Source organism: Paramormyrops kingsleyae, chromosome 2 (genome assembly GCF_048594095.1).
Source record: "Paramormyrops kingsleyae isolate MSU_618 chromosome 2, PKINGS_0.4, whole genome shotgun sequence".
NCBI classification, from domain to species: domain Eukaryota; kingdom Metazoa; phylum Chordata; class Actinopteri; order Osteoglossiformes; family Mormyridae; genus Paramormyrops; species Paramormyrops kingsleyae.
Window position 1 is genome coordinate 42,037,616 of NC_132798.1, and position 18,747 is coordinate 42,056,362.

An 18,747-nucleotide genomic window follows, 5' to 3' on the forward strand; every position below is an offset into this window, starting at 1 on the left:
CTGTCAGACAAATTAGGGCGAGTCTCGCTTTCCAGGGCTAGTTCAGAACCTTCCCATTTTACAGCTGCCATCAGCAGAGACGCGGAGGAGAAGCTCAGCACTTAGCGGGAGGCTCCTGACAACACAGCACACTCTACACGCCACTTCTGCTCATTTCAGGCACTGATATTCCTGTGAACCAGCGCAAAAGAGTGACGTTTGAACCATGCAAACACAGAGCAATCGCAATCCAAGGATGTACTCTTAAACGAAATGTAATCTTTTTGAAGATGGCTCTTGTCGCCTTGACAGCCCTTATAAAAACAGAGAGAGCAAGAGAGCAAAGGCATGGCGCACTTATGGAGCGGCAGGAAGATCCATTAGCCTAAGGGCACAGTGGGCCACCCAAAGCGAGTGAGGCGGCCATTTTGTGCGATCCCTGTCCCATGGCGAAGAGACTCACACGCTGTCCATCACTCCTGACTTCAAAGACCTTATTCCGGCAGTGTTTCAGTTCTTAAGACAGCCGGATGATATAGCGGGTCCAGTGCTAGTGGGCATCTTTGTGGGCCAGAAGACCTGACTGCTGCTGGTCCAGGAGAGACCACCTGAATAAACTGAGCCAAAGAAACCACCACGCCCATAAGGTACAGACAGGGATGCTCAAACCAGGAAGGAGATACACTAGCCCCGATTCATCTTTCAAAGTAAAAACAATAAAATTCTGGCCAGGAAATGGAGACAAGACAGCACTAGGGCTGAGCAGAGAACAGAGAGAGGGGGAGAGAGCCTGTCTGGCTCGGCCTCCATGCATATTCTTATCAACTGTGTGTCGGCTGCGTTGGCTAAGACTGACCCAGAGAGGGAATCGCTGTCCTCAATCCACCCGGCATACTGTGCCTATTTTCCTTTTGTACAGTAAGTAGATGGGGGGGGGGGGGGGGTCGCTGTCTGGAACAAGGTCAACAATTAAGAGATAAAATGAGCTTTGTTGTGGAAACCCGTCCTGGGATCTTGAGCTGTGGGTTGGCAAGGTTCCCGGTAAACGCGTCTCAGCCACAATAGCCCGTTTAATGCCACGGAGAGAGATTTCCATCCCCGTCCTCCTTTTCATGCCGACTCTGACACAAAAATATGCACCCCACCCTCTCTGAAAGCCAGCTATCTACGCAAACACATCGGCTCCTCAAATCCACCACTTTGACAATCATTTAAGCAAACAGGGGATCCCACTCAAAGACCACAATTATCCGGAGGAAGATACCATGGCACTTAGTAGGTTTGGTATCAGTAAAGGTTTTCTCGTGATACACACCACAGAATTAAACTAAGCATTGTCAGAAGGGTGGGGAGAGTTGGGTCAACCCACAGTGCCCCATTGCTTAATGAAGAACGAGTCAGTGGGGAAAATGGGAGACTAAGAGCTCGATGGAGACACTCAAACACACACAAACAATCAGAGGGAAAGAGAACAAACGACAAAAGGAGGGGTGATGGTGAGAGGTATACAGTTACTACAATTACAGAGCGACTGTGAAAGTCAACAGTCCCATCATTTACATGGCACAGTGCCCTGGCGCTTAAGGGTCTGTTTGAACAGTCAATGATCTTCAAGCAGCTTGTGAATGTCGGGCACTTCTCCTTGACGCTAGCATTGGGTGAAGAAAACCGTCACCGAAAATTTACCATCCCAGACAAATTACAGCTGGGCGGCCGCTTACCTCGTAGCGGAGACTTCATGGCGGCCTCCACCATGCCCACCAGCAGCTGCAGGCTCTTGGGGTCCTGGGCCAGGCCGGAGGCGAAGGCAGCCAGGGCGTCGGCATGACGACCCAGGTACTGAAGGGCGACACCCTGTCGGAAGTATGCCTGCGCGAAGGAGCACACACAGCTCAGTCCCATGTTACAGTCCCAGCATGCACCACAGCTGTATCACATGACAAGCACAAAAAGTGCAGTCATACAAAACGTAGCAATGTAGGAAGACAGTTAGCCTGACATTAGCTGAATGTCCAGGAGGGGCTCTGCTGTTGTACCTTTCAATGGTCTTCAGACCTGAAAGCCACACGGAAGCCTGTCCAATAACACACTGGCCCTCGTACGGGGAAAAAAAAAGTTGGAAAATCTCAGGAAGCTTGAACTGTTCTTTCAATAGACGGATATAACGATGGAGGGAATCCAGGAGACACCCCCTGAGCTGATCCTGCCCCACAGATTCTCCCAGTAAGTTACCGAGCAGTCATGAAAAAAAATTAAAAATGAAAGCCTCCTGGCTTTCCAAATGCTTCCCATTGCCCTAAAATCCCTGGCCTGGTCAGAGGAAAGTCCCAAAATATAAACACACACCAAGATAGACTTTTGCATCTTTTTCCAGCTTTTAAAGACATGTTACCCTGTAAAGTGAATAAGCCACATCTCCATCTTACATCTCCCCACAATCCCTCTTCCCCTCTGAACCCAGTCACTTGATAATTGGTTTATTGTAACTATAACTTTCCGTTAACACCAGCCCAATGGTTTAATGTTTATTACTGAATCACCACACCTCCAGGACTGGGGGTTTGAATTCCAACATATGTGTGTGGAGTTTGCATATTCTGTCTGTATTTTGGTGGGCCTCCTCCTATAGGTAGGTGAATGAGTCAAAATTGGCCATGTGTGTCCTGTGATGAACTGGCATCCCATCCAGTGTGTCCCCTGACTTGGGCCCTATGTTGACTTGGATGGGCTCCAGGCTCATTTTATCCCTGTTTTGGACAGTTATGTTACTTATAAAGATTAAACATTATAATATTTAATACAATGTTTCAGTTGTGATTTCCTAGATATTTAGCACCAAATGTATTGATTTAATCATTAATATTTATTTAAATGTTTATTTAAAGACATTTCAAACAACTGGCATCCCATCCAGGGTGTCCCCTGCCTTGTGCCCTGAGATTCCCGGGATAGACTCCAGACTCCCCTATGATCCTGACCAGGATAAATGGTTGTATGAATGGATGGACAGGAGAATCCCAATTTCTGTCACCGTCAGATTTCTGGCTGTGAAAACATGCAAGCCCAGACGGATCATCAGGGAAAGTTCCCTGGGATCTCGCACCAGTGGCCACGCAAAATGACACAAATCTAATTTGCAATTAGCGCCAAAAATGCCTTTTCATTAGATCTCCTGAGCATCTTGCCCCAGCTTGAACAACGAAGGGGATGCGGATTAGATAAAATGAGACATGACATAGAATTTATGGAGACCAGTAATTAATTTCGCTTCCACTCCACCAACCGTTGATTACGGGGTCTCTCTCTCATCCCAAACTTCATTTAAATGAATGGGGACAGAGATTAGATTCGAAGCATTAACCTTTGCTCTAACTGAGTTATTACAGGAGCAGACGGACCGGCGTGTCTGTTCAATATTAATTGCATCTCACACGCACGGATCTCGGGTGCTGAGAATGGAGGCAAAGGAAAGCAGAGGCGATGTTCTGCTCCAGGGGACGGTAGGCATTTAAAAGCACTTCTATCTTTGATTAGATTTGCTGTATGACTGCCCTCGCTGTGATATCGTTAATACGTACTCTTCGGAAAAGAGAGACCAATGCTGGGGAATAGGGTCGGGGCTCGCTTCAAACAAATCTGATCTCTTCAGTAGTTTTTTTTCTTGACCTGACCTAAATGTTAGAGTTCCTGATTTAAAGGCTTGTAGCTTTAAAGAATATTAAAGCAATCGTGTGTGTTTGCGGGTAAACAGTACATTTCGTCCGTTTTTATTTTACTTACACGGCAGGTTGGGGCATGCATACAAAATACAAGCGCGGGAACTGAGTACTTCACCTGCTGAGGAGACTCCGCACATATGATCAGATACGGGAAACGCAAATCAGGCAGACGCGGCTGGACGCGCCTTTTTAATAACGCGGATGCCCCCGTGACCGTCCGCGAGATAAGCAGGAAGCGAACTACAATAAAAGCTGAGTGAAATTACATATCTAACCATTGGTTAACCTGCCCCTGCAGCTGCTCTTCCTAAGATACACATATAACTAGATTTGATTTAAATAAAAAAAGAAGTCTCACACAGAACCACGCCCCCTCCCACGCCAGAGTCAAATATAGCTTATGAAAATATTAGATAAAGATTAAAGGAAATCCTAAAAGTAGCACCGTTATCATATCACATTAGGCGCGCCGAGGGCTGTGAAGGGTGCAGCGGCTCTGGTGGTGTATCTGCCCGCTCCCTTTGAGAGAACACTGCAGACAAACCGAACGACAATACAGTACCTTCGCTGAGATCTGGTTAGAATGAAACAGGCACGCTGACTTTAAAAGGCTTAAGTGCGTCGCGCATTAACACGAGAATTTTTGCGCCTCCGGGTACTTTAGAAAATGCGCGGATGTGTGTTAAAAAAAGGCCTGGAGACAGTGGATGCGTGGCTTGTGCAGTGTGGCTGCGGCGCCCATGTTAACCGCAGGAAATCTGTGCAAAAGAAACCCGAAACCCACCATGGAAATGGCTTTTAAATTGAGCCAGGCTGAGTAATGAAGGATTGTTGTATAATTTTAATTTTATTTTTACTATTATTATTATTCAGCATACGCTTCTTAACCTTTGTCTAAACTAAATATAAATAAAATTTATAATGAAACATTGTTTTTGACGGCCATTATCAAAGGTAAATTAAGTGTAGAAAGGTAGGGTTTTTGGTATCAGCGCCGCGGGCAGTGTGGACAAACGCGCGGTTCCGCGCTGCAGCCGCACACGCCATGCCGCTAGTGTATTATAGGCCTAAAGCTTAGAAATATTGCAAGAAGCACAAACTGCAGCCCAGTCCAAAATCAGGAGGATAATTTGTGACATTTAATTATGAGGAATATGTGTAAAACAGACTGGGAACTGGATATTCCAGGGTGGTGCAGGGTCAGATCAGAAGGACCGACTGTTACAAATAGATTCTGTTGCTTCTCGTAGCCCAGACCCTTATGGCCAATTATCAAGCCAACGCCCATTTTGTTTTCTTGTTTCCTTCCCTGTGCCAACAGCTAAACAGCTGTTTCATGTTTTTCACCATTTTGTTAAGGCCATCTCCAGTCCTGTCCCAAAATAAAATAAAAAATTCCACCCTGCTGTCCCTCGTAATCTGTTCACCATCCTGCTTTGCATTATGGACTTTTTTAGAACTGTTATTTATTTATTTGTGTGTTTGTTTGTTTATTTATTTATTTAACTCTGGGTACAATGATAAGAAAACAACCTTCAGCAGAAGGTGCTGATCTCAGTGCGGGTGGCAGACAGGCCATCTCCATGAACATAGGTGCTATCAGCAAAAGAAGACCATCTCATTGAGGGATGTGAATAATGGATCTCAGCTGGTCCGAATCCCAAGTGTCATCATAGGACTACAGTCATCATTATAAGACATCAGTTCACAGTTATTTGGATAGCTAAGGATACATACACTGACGACACTACCTAAAAGCTCTAAGATGGGGGGGGGGGGGGGGATGAATGATTTAAACTGGGGAATAAAATCTGTAACTGCCCCCACAATCCCACCCAATAAAGGCAGCCTCGGTGCTTTGGGGCTGGAGCCACAAGCAAATCAAACCTCATTAAACAGAAACATTCACAAAAACCAGAGCAGAGATTCAGATAAAATCCTGAAAGCATCTGACAGTCAGAAATTACAGTTTCCACTTTTTTTGGTTTTGCTTTGCATGCATGGTTTGTGGTTCAAAACAAAATGGGTTGAGACTATAAAATTAATCTCTGTTTGTTTCCTTATTTATTACTCAATTCTGAAACGTGCTGATGTAGCAGAAGCAAGACAATTGGCTCGGTGGGACAGCAGCAGTGTTTTGCCGGAGGTGAATTTGTGTGCAAAGAAGAAAGCAAACCTTAGATAAAAGGTTTCTTGTTTCTTCAACTGGTTAATATTTCATGGCCGCTCATTTGAAGTAGGTGTTTAATATTAATCTTGTTTGCCATTAAAAGATACACAAAACAACATCACATACATACAAACAAAATATATATTGATACAATCATGCTACTTGAGACTTGTCAGGTCGTATCAGGCTTGATTTTTGGTTTGGGGGGAGTTCAGCGGGTCAGGGGAAGGAGACCGACAGACTCTGGGCATATGCAAGGGCCAACTGTTAGGCTTACCCTCTCAGCAGCCTACGGCCCTATGACACCCCCAGCACCTACCCATCCCGGTTTCAAGCAGTCTCACTGGCCAGCCGCCACTCCCAGCACCGCCGCCGTCTGTCATTCAGCCCGGTCTCGTTAGCACCTCCGGGAGAGCCCTAAACTCCCACAGATTCATCATGTGTTCCTATTTTTTTTTTACTCTCATCCATCTTCACAAAAACACACACAACCCACTCAAATACGCAGGATCTCACAAAAAAACATCTGAAACCTTTATGGACACCTCAGTACACCCCAAACACCAAGAATTGTTTCTCTCTCTCTCTCTCTCACTCACACACACACACACACACACACTCAGTTTCCTGAGACTGATCTGTAAAAGTTACATTCACTGTTGTATCAATTTATTGGATGGATAACAAACCAGCTGTATTACATGTTTTTAGGAAAAACTCCAATCAGGGTCAGAGTCTAACTCAGGAAGCAGGGAAAAATCAGTCCATCAGTGGACATTCACTTGGAAGAATTCATACACCAGGAGGAGGAAATTCACACAAAACCGGTGGAGAAGATGTAAACTACTCATACACAAAGATGAAGTTTCCAAGCTGTCAGAATGCACCGTTTCCTAAACCGCTATTCCAGCACCAATGTTATAACATCCTCAACTAAACATGAAAGATGCATGGGAAATAAAATAATTCAGGTGTCCAAGCTATTAGTACCCCAACAAGACACTCAGGAGGTGAGCTTTCCGGAACTCAATGCCGTAAATAAAAGAGAACTGCTTGCAAAGGTTTCATGGAGGAAAGACCCTGTGGTAACCATCACTCTGATTTATGAGCAAGTTAGTATTAAGCGACACACTAGACCTGATGGTCAAATGCCAAAGTAGGATGTTATCATTTCAAACCAGCACAGCTGTTTCTCTGACACGCCAGGAGCACCATCATAATAGCTAGTTGAGAACGAACCATCACCTTTTTATTCTTCGACGCATAACGATTTCAGACCAGCCCATGATTCAGTTGGTTATTGCAGATGACTAAAAAAACTGCTGAAATCTTGAAAAAACATCTCACCTCAAGGTGTTACCAAGTTGGCTCATGCCTATACCATTCAATGCCTGCATGCTCAGTGAGTAGAACCCCCACCGGCAGTGTAATGGAGTCCAAATGTGACACTTCTGGGCTGACAGCAGGTACTACCACCCATCTCCGCCCCCCACCAACCGTGCCCACCACCCATCCGTCTGTCCAACCAATCCCCCACCCAAGACAACCACCTTCTAGACTGCATAGAACCTCTTGCCTAGCAGTTTTTACTGCTGGACTGCTGGCTAACAATGAGTGCTCACTCGTGGAAGCGCAGACTTCACTTTGGAGGAGGTGAGCTAGTGTCAAGTGCTTAAAGGACAGAAAATAAATGAATACTTACTGGTATCAAAAATCATGAACCTCAAGCTATCTTGCTATATTAAGTGGTCCAGGTCCATCAGTGATTTTCAGTGTGACCCAAAAATGTCATAAATTCAGCAATTCCGTCAGATGTTAGTGCAGAATCTCAAGGTCACACTGCAGATATGGGAGTACAAAAGATCTCAATGGCCTACTTTCATACCCATGGACTGCTGCCACCTATGGAAAAAAATTCAGTGAAAGCGCAAAGGGAGGCCATTTTTAAAACTCCGATCCAGAAGATGCAAAGCGGGTCTGAAATAAAACCTTCGTTTCATCTGATGTCTTGCAGCTGCTACTCAGAGCTCAGCCACCTTCCTTCATTGACCCTCTTTGAGATTGAAGGACACTGCTAGGGCTTCCCAGTTCTGAAAAAAATGTCAATCACGATTTTTTGCTTAGAATTAAGGCCATGAATGGTTTTTTTTTCTCAAATGGAAACATTTACTGCACTCATTAATCTGCAAAAGGAAACACAAAAAAACATATGATTTGGATTGGCATATCAACTTCTGACAGCAGAAAGGAAATGCTCAATTGGCCATTCAATTAGGGTAATCAAAACAGCCGTACCAAAAGTGCCAGTGGGGTATTTTTGAAGTACTTCGGTACCTTAGGTTCGGACTTCAAACGCTTTCTTTGTTGATCGGTCATACAAATAGCCTGCCTCTGAAACGCAATACAACCACTGTCTTGAAAACAGTTGCAAACTCAGAAACAGCGATAAACGAGGTAAAATAAAATAATAATAACAATGGATGCATGAACAAATGAAGTGACCCAGGCTTTAACTGCAATCTGGTCGGAAGAACCAGAGATCAGGATAGCATAAAAAGAAATAAAGTATTTTATAATATACTAGGGCAACACGGTATTGTTAAATTTCTAAGTATTACAATGTGATTTTGTTGTAATAAATATTGGAGTATTTATAAAACAAAAAAAAAGGAGTTTAACATAAATTTCTCATAAACCCGTCTAGGAGTGGTTTAAAAATGATAAAAATGATTTTGATTGTCTCAATGAATGCAGCACTCATGCAAAAGCAGCGGAGGTAAACTTTAAACTGATTTTTAAACATATACTAGATAATCTTGAAAAGGAATAATAATTAAAATTGTATTTTTTGTTTTTTTTCTTAAGACAGAGTAAAAATATTTTAGATAAACAAACTCCCTGCGCTATAATGTCCGTACCAAATTGAAGATAAAAAAGGAAGTCTGATCTTAATCTATAGTTTACTGGCGAAGTAAGAATTGCATGTGCATAACATACGATGTTGGTACTAATATCGCACATCATCCAGCCCTATAATATACTACAGCCATTTTTTTTTAATTCAGTACAAAATACCCCTCCTCACGTTGTGATGTCATTCAGCGCCGATATCAGTTTTTGCACCAGTGGAAAACCAACACCTTGAAGTACCGTACTTTTCTTACTTTCCTGAAGTACCAAAAGTAATGTACCTGGTACGGTGGAAAAGCACCCTTTTAAGAGAATGTAGAATTATGGGATGCTTGAGACTCTTTGGGGAAAAGTAGGAGCGCTTGTTTTGATAAAGCTGATATAATATAATGCGATTGCATACAGGTGTGAATCGAGTGTACAGCCCTAGGCACTAAAATAGAAAAACAGCTGGAATGTCCCACATCTGAGGCAAAAGTCATTGTAAACACAAGGACAACACAAGCATACTAAGGTTCACATTGTTCTTCAAGAAGGATCCCCATGTCATGCTGGGAGGGCCACTATACCAAGACCCCATTTTGTTACGTCTCATTAGGGGTGACTGGAGGAAAACAGCTATATAATCCTTCACTAGCTTTAGATCATCAGTACATCACTCACGGGCTTTCACTCCTACGATGGAGAGTGGTGACATGGCTGGCTGACAGTTAAATAGCGAATTCAGTCCAGAGCTAGCTTGAACTAACGTGGCTATGCTGGTTAACAGTTAGGGTTTGTTTAACATCACGAGCTGGTTAGCTACCAGGCTACACACACATGCTGTTTAAAATGTAAAGAAAACTATATTAATCACTGTCAGAATTTGTCATACCCTGAAAAATGAGTGATAAGGCTTGTAGCAAAAAATGTTACAAGGCACTCTCTGAATGGCAAGGGAGGTACAGATTGGATGAATATGCCGAACAAGATGGCAAAACAACACAGAAAATGGATTAAAGTTACCAGCCCTATTCAGTAAAAGATTAATCAAAAAGGAGAAGCAAACCTACAGTAGGTGGGATGACAGCAAAGACCATTGGTCACACGATGACTCCCTCGTTACATAAAACTATTTCGGTTCTCCTCCTTCACCCACTTTGAAAGAAAGCCTTGGCACATGGCTTAAGGATATTATTTCTGAATGGTTTCACATCAAGCTCCCCTTAAGAGGCTCCTGATCTCTTTTTGGTTACCTCGTTGTCTGGAAATCCAGAAAGGGCTGTTATCAGTTAAAACATGCATTAATTACAAATTGCTACTATAATCAATGATCAAGCAGACAGAAACTGATTATGAGCCATTAAATGTTAGTTTCTTAACTCCTATGGGAAGTAAAGATAAATGTATCTAGTCCCTGCACTGGGCAAAGGTAGGAGTAGAAGTCTTATCAGAACAAATACTTTTTCAGCAGCCAAGTGGTCCTGTCTTAAATCCATGAAACTTACACATTGATATGGTGGCATTTCAAAAGTTTAAACAGATTCTTTCACAAAAACAATGTGCCAAGGCATGAGTATATACTCATTTGGCTTGACAATCTCTTAGGCAGGCCGCACTGGCTTTAACTCATCTATCCCGGTAAGTGGCACAAGAGTCAATGTGACAAGAGTACAATTTCAGGGTTGGGATTACTCATATGGAATAAAGACTCATCAATAAGGGTAAACTACAGCCTTTTCTTTTTTTCGTACACTGACAAATATTAGCAAGAGAAGATATTGAGCTTCCACTGCAGCTAAAACACCCTCGTAACATTTACATGAATAAAGAATTCCTTCAGCTATTGAGTACTAATTGCTTTTCAGACCTGGGTCGTCAGTCTCTATTTGTGTGGCAATAATTGCCCATGATAAGGTGCCCGGCTCAGGCGAATAACATCCATCCCCCTCAAAAAACCTGGTACTTCAAAGGCACAGCTAGCAGGAATGAGCACTCCCTGTTCTTCATCATCATCTAAACGCCCCATATCTTTGCTCCCCACTCTCTTCTACCCTTGATGGGATATGGATTAAACCTTCTTTTTCCTGTACGGACTGGATGCACTCACGTCATCGAGATGACAGTGGGACAAATACAAGAGCCACTTTGTAACAAGATGAAGAATGACAAACGAGCTTAACGTTTTCTGAGATGCAGTTTTGAACTAGACAGTACAGAGGAACGTCAAACATTCTCCATCAGCAATCCTGCACAGCTGTATGGAGTAAACAGAATGTAAACAGAAATATGCTAACAATAACAGACTAAAGAGGCTAAAACAGTAGCATCTGGTAAGAAACAGACCAAATCTAATGTAAGTACAGTAACCGCAGCATAAGGCTTTTCTTCTCGCAGAGGCCAGGGAGGTAGCAAGCTTAACGGCTCATTCTGCACCTCTGTGAGCTCTGGGCAATGCTTGAAGATCTTGCTCAAATCTTTCCCTGATCGGAGACTTGGAGGCACTAGGAGGCAAATCGTTTTGAAGCTGAGAACTTGAAATGGAATTATCATGAACTATGCCTGGAGTTGGAAGTGATTCATTGGCAGTTGTGTTTTAGCCTACAGTACGAGGACATCAAACAAGAGGTTGCTGCGATTCATGGAGAACCTACCCCCCCCCCTGTCATTTTTCACATATGTGGCACTGAGTTCAAAGTGGCCCCCGCTCATCGACATCCTGACTACTGATAAGGAAGCGTTCCTGCACCCACCTCACCCTTGATCCCGGTAACAGGAAACCATGTATGATTCAGCACCCTGAAAGTCAAGCTGTGGATGACAGGGGAAGAAAGAGGAAGAGCAGGTAAAATAAGGGGGTAGGAGGATTAATCCACCTTCCCCCCACCACCACCACCACTAGGATTTGCAGCTGGGCTGCAGGAACGCAGATGCAGAGATCTCGGGCTGCAGGAACGCAGATGCAGAGATCTCCCAAGCGATCAGCAGATAAACATACTTTAACTAGCAGCACATTCACAAGCCTAAATAACCGGGGCCCCAATTCCCCAGCGGACAGCCTGCACTGCAAACTTCATGCTGTAGCAATTTAACTCTCTGATGAGCCTCATGCTGACTTGTTCCACCTTATAATTGGAGCGGGAGGCAAAAGAAAGTAGAGACTGGGCTCAATTATTTGCTATTTATTGAACAACAATTCACTTGATCTTATAGACCTTCCTTGGTGAACTATACACCTGCCAAATCATCAAGTTAATGAACATACATTCCTGAAATAGGGGCCGTGGAAGGCCTCCCTCCCTATAACTGATTCCTAGGCCATGTACTGGATTGATCTTGATGCACCTGATGGTGTGGTAACATTTACAGAATGAAGTGGAACCATAGACACCCAAAGTTTACAAACTAATCCATGTTGTAGTGGAACTAGCCAGAGATCCAAGGGTGACTCATGCATTGCAGGCTTGCCCTCCAAGTCTGGAGACTGTAAGCACTAGAGGAAAAGGTCACTGCTCTGTCTAGTGCTATTATGTGCTGTTGTACTTGGTAGGAGCAAGACCCAGGCCAAATCCTTACTTGGAGCTATGACAGCAAGCTAAGACTGGCTCATGAGAATTCTCCACAGTAAGGGCTCTCGCACAACGACACTCATCCTAGGGATCGAAAGCCCGCCAGGCACGCAGCAGTGGAGATGAGGAAGGCACTGGAGTAGGAAATTGAGGCCACGACATGTTTAGGACTCAGAAACACCCTCATTTCATACAACAAGAGGTTTGACAATTACTGGCAACAGCGCCTGGCGTAGAACTGGGGAAAAGATTGATCCGGACAAGAGCGACTCTATTTGCTTTATTGAAAGTAATTAATCACAGTGGCCTGGAAGTAATGATGCCATGAGCACAGTCAGATTACAGTGAGTATAAATCTGTGTGCATATGTGGGTGTGGCCATGTATACATTACAATGTGAGAACCAAATGTCCAAAACCCTGTTATTTTGACCTTGTGGGGGCATATTTTTCTGTCACCACAAGGAGAAATTCAATTTTGTAAAAATCTAAAAATGCCAAAAGTCTTGTATTTTGTTTGGTTACCTATGGCTAAGGTAAGGGCAGGGTAGGGATTAAGGTTATCATAGCTGGATTATGTCCCCACAAAGACGTAGATTCCAAATCGTGTGTGCATGTCTGTGTGTTCAAATGAAAGGGAAGCTGATGTAAAGCAAGAGTTTTATAACACTTAGAATGTGCTTTTTCTGTGTGCATGTGTGGGCCTGAGTTTGTGTGAGAGCATGAAAGAGATCAGACACCTCAAGTGTGCGTCAGTGTGTCTGTTTTCACGCACATGTGAGAAAGACATCAGATGGACACAAAGTACTAATTGTCCTAGGTAAGAGCCTGCCACTGCTCATTGGATTATTTTGATCTCTCCTCTTTATTGATTTATGTTTCTCCATCGCTCTCTAAATTTGGAGAAAATTGAATCTCTAATGATGCTGCAAGCACATCGGTCTGCAGGGGACATGCACGTGAGCGCAACTGAGTCTGTGTGCGGGGGCGTGTGCGCACGAGCGGGACGGGGGGAGCAGGCAGCAAGAGAGAAATCAGGCAGATTTTCTCTGATGAGAAATCCGCCGCTGTGGATTCACGCATGAGGGAAACGCACCAAAGCAGGAACATAACTGACAAAAAGCCCCCTTGAGCAGCAGCACTGTTGATTTGACCCAGATCACCTTTGGAGGTCTTTGACACAAAGCTGGGCATTTTGATGGGATTCAAACGGGGGTGGGGGTCAGTAAGGGATGCTGTAGAGTCTCAATCTGCTCGTCAGTTCAGTAGAAAAACGTGCCATCATGGCGCTGCGGAGATGGCCCAGGAGTGACGCGTAACTATTCTACCACATATCGTCGGTGCCTCCTGCCTCTTACAACGAGCAGATGAGCGGTAAAAGCATCCCTGTCAGACACATGCGTATGTATCTATGGTGTCGAAAGAAATGAGCTACTGGCAACAGTGAAATGAGCCACTGGCAACAGTGAAATGAGCCACTGGCAACAGTGAAATGAGCTAGCCGATGAGATGCTGCGTCACTGCGGCTCTGCATGTTTCTGATTCCCCTCCCGAGGCTCAGGCACCAGTCACATGCCCTGCAGTGGCATCTCAGGCACCAGTCCCATGGGCCTGCCTTCCTGATTAAACCCCCCTTAATACCCAGAACCCCTTCTCATTACGACCCTGCTGTCCCTGCCAATGCTGGTGCATACGAGCTCTCAATCTAAAGGTCACACCATGTCACCATCCCTAAGGACCTGTTAGGGTGCGACGTGTGGAGGGAAAGAGAAAAAAACTAGGTACAGAATTTGCATAAATTAATAGAGAGGTGAGTATGACACAGAATGTTCTAAATGTGCCAGGCAGTCACTATAGAAGCGGTTTGCTCCAGGCTAAGGTCAGTCCTAATGCTGGGATGGTTGGGGTAAAGCTGCAGATGGGGGCAGGGAATGTAGAGTTTCTCTACTGGACAGAACTGCCCTGCTGCATGATATTCCAGCAAGACTGCAAGGCCCTGGACAAGGATTTTCTTTCTCTTTATTTTATATATATATATATATATATATATATATATATATATATATATATATGTATATATATATACACACACACAGTATATATACAGTATATATATATATTATATATATATATATATACAGTATATATACACACACACACACACACACACACACACACACACACACACACACATGGCCATGGAAAAAAATAAGAGACCACAGCACAATTTTTTGTTTCACTCATTTCTGAATTTAAGGGTGCGCGCCTGTGAATAATATATATTATTTTGCAAACTGCAGCCTGGCTCTTCTCTGTTCCTCATTAATGAAGGGCTTCTTCCTTGCTCTATGGGTCTTCAGTCCTGCTTCTAGGAGCCTGATATGAACTGTCCTAGCAGTGCACTTCACACCTGCACTTAATGTTTCCCATTCCTTTTGAAGGTCACTTGATGTCATCCTACGATTCCTAAGAAACAGTCAGATAAGTTAACGGTCATCTCTAGTATTAGAATGTTGCTTCCTCCCTTTACTTGGCCTTTTTCTGGTCGTTCCCAGTGTCTCCTGCTTCACCTTATTCTTATATACTGTGGTCATAGAAATTTTTAACTTGGAAGCAACCTGCTGCACAGTGTAGCCTTCTGCTAACAGAACCACGGTTAAGCCCGGATTTAAAAATGCAGATTTGTTTAAAAATATAATATATTCCCATACTAGTAATATGAACAAAACTGCAGTTCTTTTAATTCTAGTCAACAAACACACAGATGAAATCAAGTGTAACAGAGAAGTGGATTGGATCTGAGGGCCAACCGTACTGCTGAGAAAGCAGGCTGTTTAAAACGCTAAATGAAAGGGACAGAAGTCGGCCAGCGTGTGGCAGAACTGAAGCCTGAAGCTGAGTGGAGGCTCCCCATGCTACTGTTGGTCTTTGACGCTAATAAAACAAGAAACGCCACCCGCCTGCCGACCACTCTGCCCGCTGAGCCGCTGGCCCCATCCTGGCAGCTGTAATCATTCCAAGCCAGGTGGATTTTGCTCATCAAGCATCAAACCGTAAGCATCAGTGTCCTCTCAACCAGTAGCCAACATCCTTGTTTCTTGAGCACCATGCTGGTCTGTAATTCTGAGGAAGACCCCCGACTGCTGATGGAGGCCAACACCTCCCTAGCTACATATGCCATGGAGAAGCTGACCATGACTTTGGCTTAAGCTCTAATGACCTTGGTTTAAGCCCAGGGCTGACGGGCACCTTCTTCAGATGATCATTTGAGTAGCAAACTGGAATAAAACCATAAAGCTTTCTGCTAACAACCCCAATCTCTGAAGCTGGAGATTCAACTAATTTAGAAATATGACCCATATGAAAACAATCTCAGAGCCAGCCTTATAAGAAGATGCAAGTTGTGAAGGATACCGCCCAGCATGTGTGGGTAAGCCACTTAAGGACATGGCCTTGCGATGAGAATCCTCAAGCCGCATCATAACACTGCACAACACAGAATGATGGTTAAGTGATTACAAGGGGGAGAGTGAGGAGACCAAGGAACTGCAGCGCAAGTGGCAAGACTTCATCCCCCAACCCCCGACATCACGCTCGTCAGCTAAGAGGAGTCGGATGAGGGGAATTTGCTGAATTACACGGCAGGTTAGCTGTTCTGCCCACCGTGCGGGATCAGGCAATTTGCCCTGCAGTTCACAGACTCAGAGAAGCACAACACTGCTCTGCGGCAGGCTGTGATGGAATCATCTGCACGGCTTTCTGCGGCTTTGACTGTCAGCAGATGAGTAAATCTGTTTTCCCTGACCAGATACGGCCAGTCTCTCAGCCTCCCGGCTCAGCACAACACGTAAGGCTCGGCTGAACACAGGACGAAGATTTTTTCTGCACCGCTGTGTGAAATGGGAGGACGATGAGATTGTTCTGGGGGTGGGAAAAGTCAGGGGCCAAAATCCCTCCTCTTACCCGGAATTACTAACTTAGGTCGAATGTGCAAGAAGAAGCAACATTTAGTAACGCTAAATACTGAGATATCAGCAATTTGGAAATATGACAGGATAGCCACTAGTAACCCGAGGCTATCCAGGATGCAGAGCTAGCGTCTCGTCCCACCTCCCCCCAGTAAAGCCACTGCTTTGCAGGACACACTGGAGGCACAGCCGGTGTTCTCTCGCATAAATAACAGGAAATTTTGGAGCAAATAATGCAGCCTGAAGCCTCAAATCCACTGTCACAGACAGATTGCACTCCGAAAGAGATCAGTCATGTTTCTGCTCTCTCACAGATACTGAAATTTCCACCTGAGGAATTATTTTCTACACAAAATGCCACAAGATCAGCTCCAGATTTATTTACCATGTCTGCTGTTGAGGGAAAAGGCCTCCTTTCAAGAACCAGCTGCATTTTCTCCCTCTGCAAGAGGCTAATGCCAAGGTCAAGTGTAAAGCGGCTTTCAACAGTAAGAAGAACATGATTTTCATAGTTATAAGAAAGTTCAATTCCCTCAGTCATGCCACATTATACAGTCTTCCGAACAAAGATACGGCATAATCAGGGTAGTTCCTAACACATACACAAAGACTTCCAGTCCACCTTCTCTGTATGAGCACAACGACCACAGAAAACCAGGATTTTGTCCCTGTTACTCATGAAGGACACCATTCCTTTTCTCACTGGACGTCTGGCAGCTTCAGAAATGACACACAATCACAAAAACGACCATTATAAAAATGAAATGGAATCCAGGTTGAGGTAAATCCAACCAGCAAACCCTGTTATTAAACACAGATGGGCAAATTTGGTGCAATTAAAAGTAAACTTTTTGGAGCCATTTATTTTTTTTAAAACAAAGTCCGACATGTTGCTCTAAATGTCACACTTTTTAATTGATAATTAGCGAAGGGACATGTGGCTTATGAAAATCATTGTGTCATGCAGAGGGAAAATAGTGCCACATTGAATAGGTTAGATTACGTATGGGTTTGTGTTGGTTTAATATTGATCGCTGGAAATAAATCTTGTAATTATGAGCCTCATATTGTTTATGATGTCAGGGATATTAACAACTGTGTGGAGTGGATCTCAGTTACTGATGTGGGAGGGTGTTTTATTATAGCGACATCTGGGTGCGTAGGGGAGAGAGGCTTTTAGATAAACTGGAGAGTGTAGATCTGTCTCGACCACCATCGCTTTTAACGTTAATGGTTTCAGATGCATACATCATGCCAGGTGTCAAGCACGTTAACACAAATCTTTATTCTTTTTTTTTTTTTTTACTGTCAAGCTTTGATTGGTTGTTGATGAGCTGACACAGGGATGGGAAGAGGATCTGTAATGGTGGCGGATGATTCTCAAATTCAGGACCCTATCCACTCTCTCCAGGATGCAGAACTGCTTTGGCACCCAGTTCAGGCAGAGCCCAGAATCAAGTGGCTGGAGAGACAGTGAGAAGCAGTCAGCGTGCAGCTGGCTGGGGTCCTGCTAAGAGGCTTGTCTTGGCCGTGCAGAGGGGGATCTCAGTCTTGTCTCAGGAAATCGATATATGCGGCAATCTAGGGAAAGGGCCGCTGCAAGCTGCTCGCTCTGAACAAATAAGCACCGATCGAGAAAACGACATCATAGTAGAACCACACTTCACATGAGCTACAATGCACAAGAACTAATGACACAATTCTCATGGAAATCACACCACTGTCCATTTAGTCCCTGAAACAAAGTGCAGATCCGTTTGTTTTATTGTTTTCCTACTAAAGTCCAGCCTTATCCTACATGTCTGATCTATCTGAGTGGCCTCAACCCAATGAAAACAAAGACCGGGGCTCTGTAAGCGGTCATACCTAATTATGCCCTGCCCACCCCATAGACGATGCAGAGCGGGGACCCCCCTCCAGCCCCCCGGAGCTCTTGCCGGCGGCTGGAAGTCGCTTCCAGGGGCTGGTGGGTGCCAAGCGTTTAGTCACGCACAGTGGCAGACAAGCGGTGGCACCAAGGCAAACAGAGACTTGATTGCAGGGAAAAAGGCAAGACCCCTGCCTCAGCCATTTTAAATGGGCCTTCAGAGGATGCTTTTGGAGGATTATATCTAATTGTGTTATAATTCTGCAGGTGAACAAACAAGTTTGTATTTTAAAGTCAAACAGCGATGCAATCATCCACAAATACCGCTCAGTGACTGCGAGTAGGGTGGCAGGAGCGGCCTAGTGACCCAACAGGCACAGTTTCCTGGGTCCGATTTCCCACCCTGGCTCTGTGTAAGTTGGTGTTAATGTTGGTTTCTTCCAAGTACTCCAGTTAGCTCCCACAGTCTAAATACTCTGTGTTTTACACGGATTACTGTCTCCAAATAGCCTGAACTGTATGGTAACGTGAGAGGCCCGCTAACAGGGAACATTACGTTCAGGTTGGCAGGGAACGGTCTTACTGTG

At 44.3% G+C, this 18,747-nt stretch overlaps 1 protein-coding gene across 6 annotated transcripts in view; it reads right to left on the reverse strand.

Annotated features, from left to right (window-relative positions):
- The window catches only part of LOC111850556 (tetratricopeptide repeat protein 28-like), a 240,536-nt gene that overhangs the window by 96,757 nt on the left and 125,032 nt on the right, over positions 1–18,747 (reverse strand). For 5 of the 6 annotated variants that reach the window (XM_072709145.1, XM_072709146.1, XM_072709148.1 and 2 more), the window contains one exon: positions 1,701–1,848. In XM_072709145.1, coding sequence (XP_072565246.1) covers positions 1,701–1,848 — 148 coding nt within the window. Of the gene's footprint in view, positions 1–1,700; positions 1,849–3,759; positions 3,840–18,747 lie in introns of those variants that run through there. The other variant, XM_072709150.1, reaches the window with a different exon arrangement.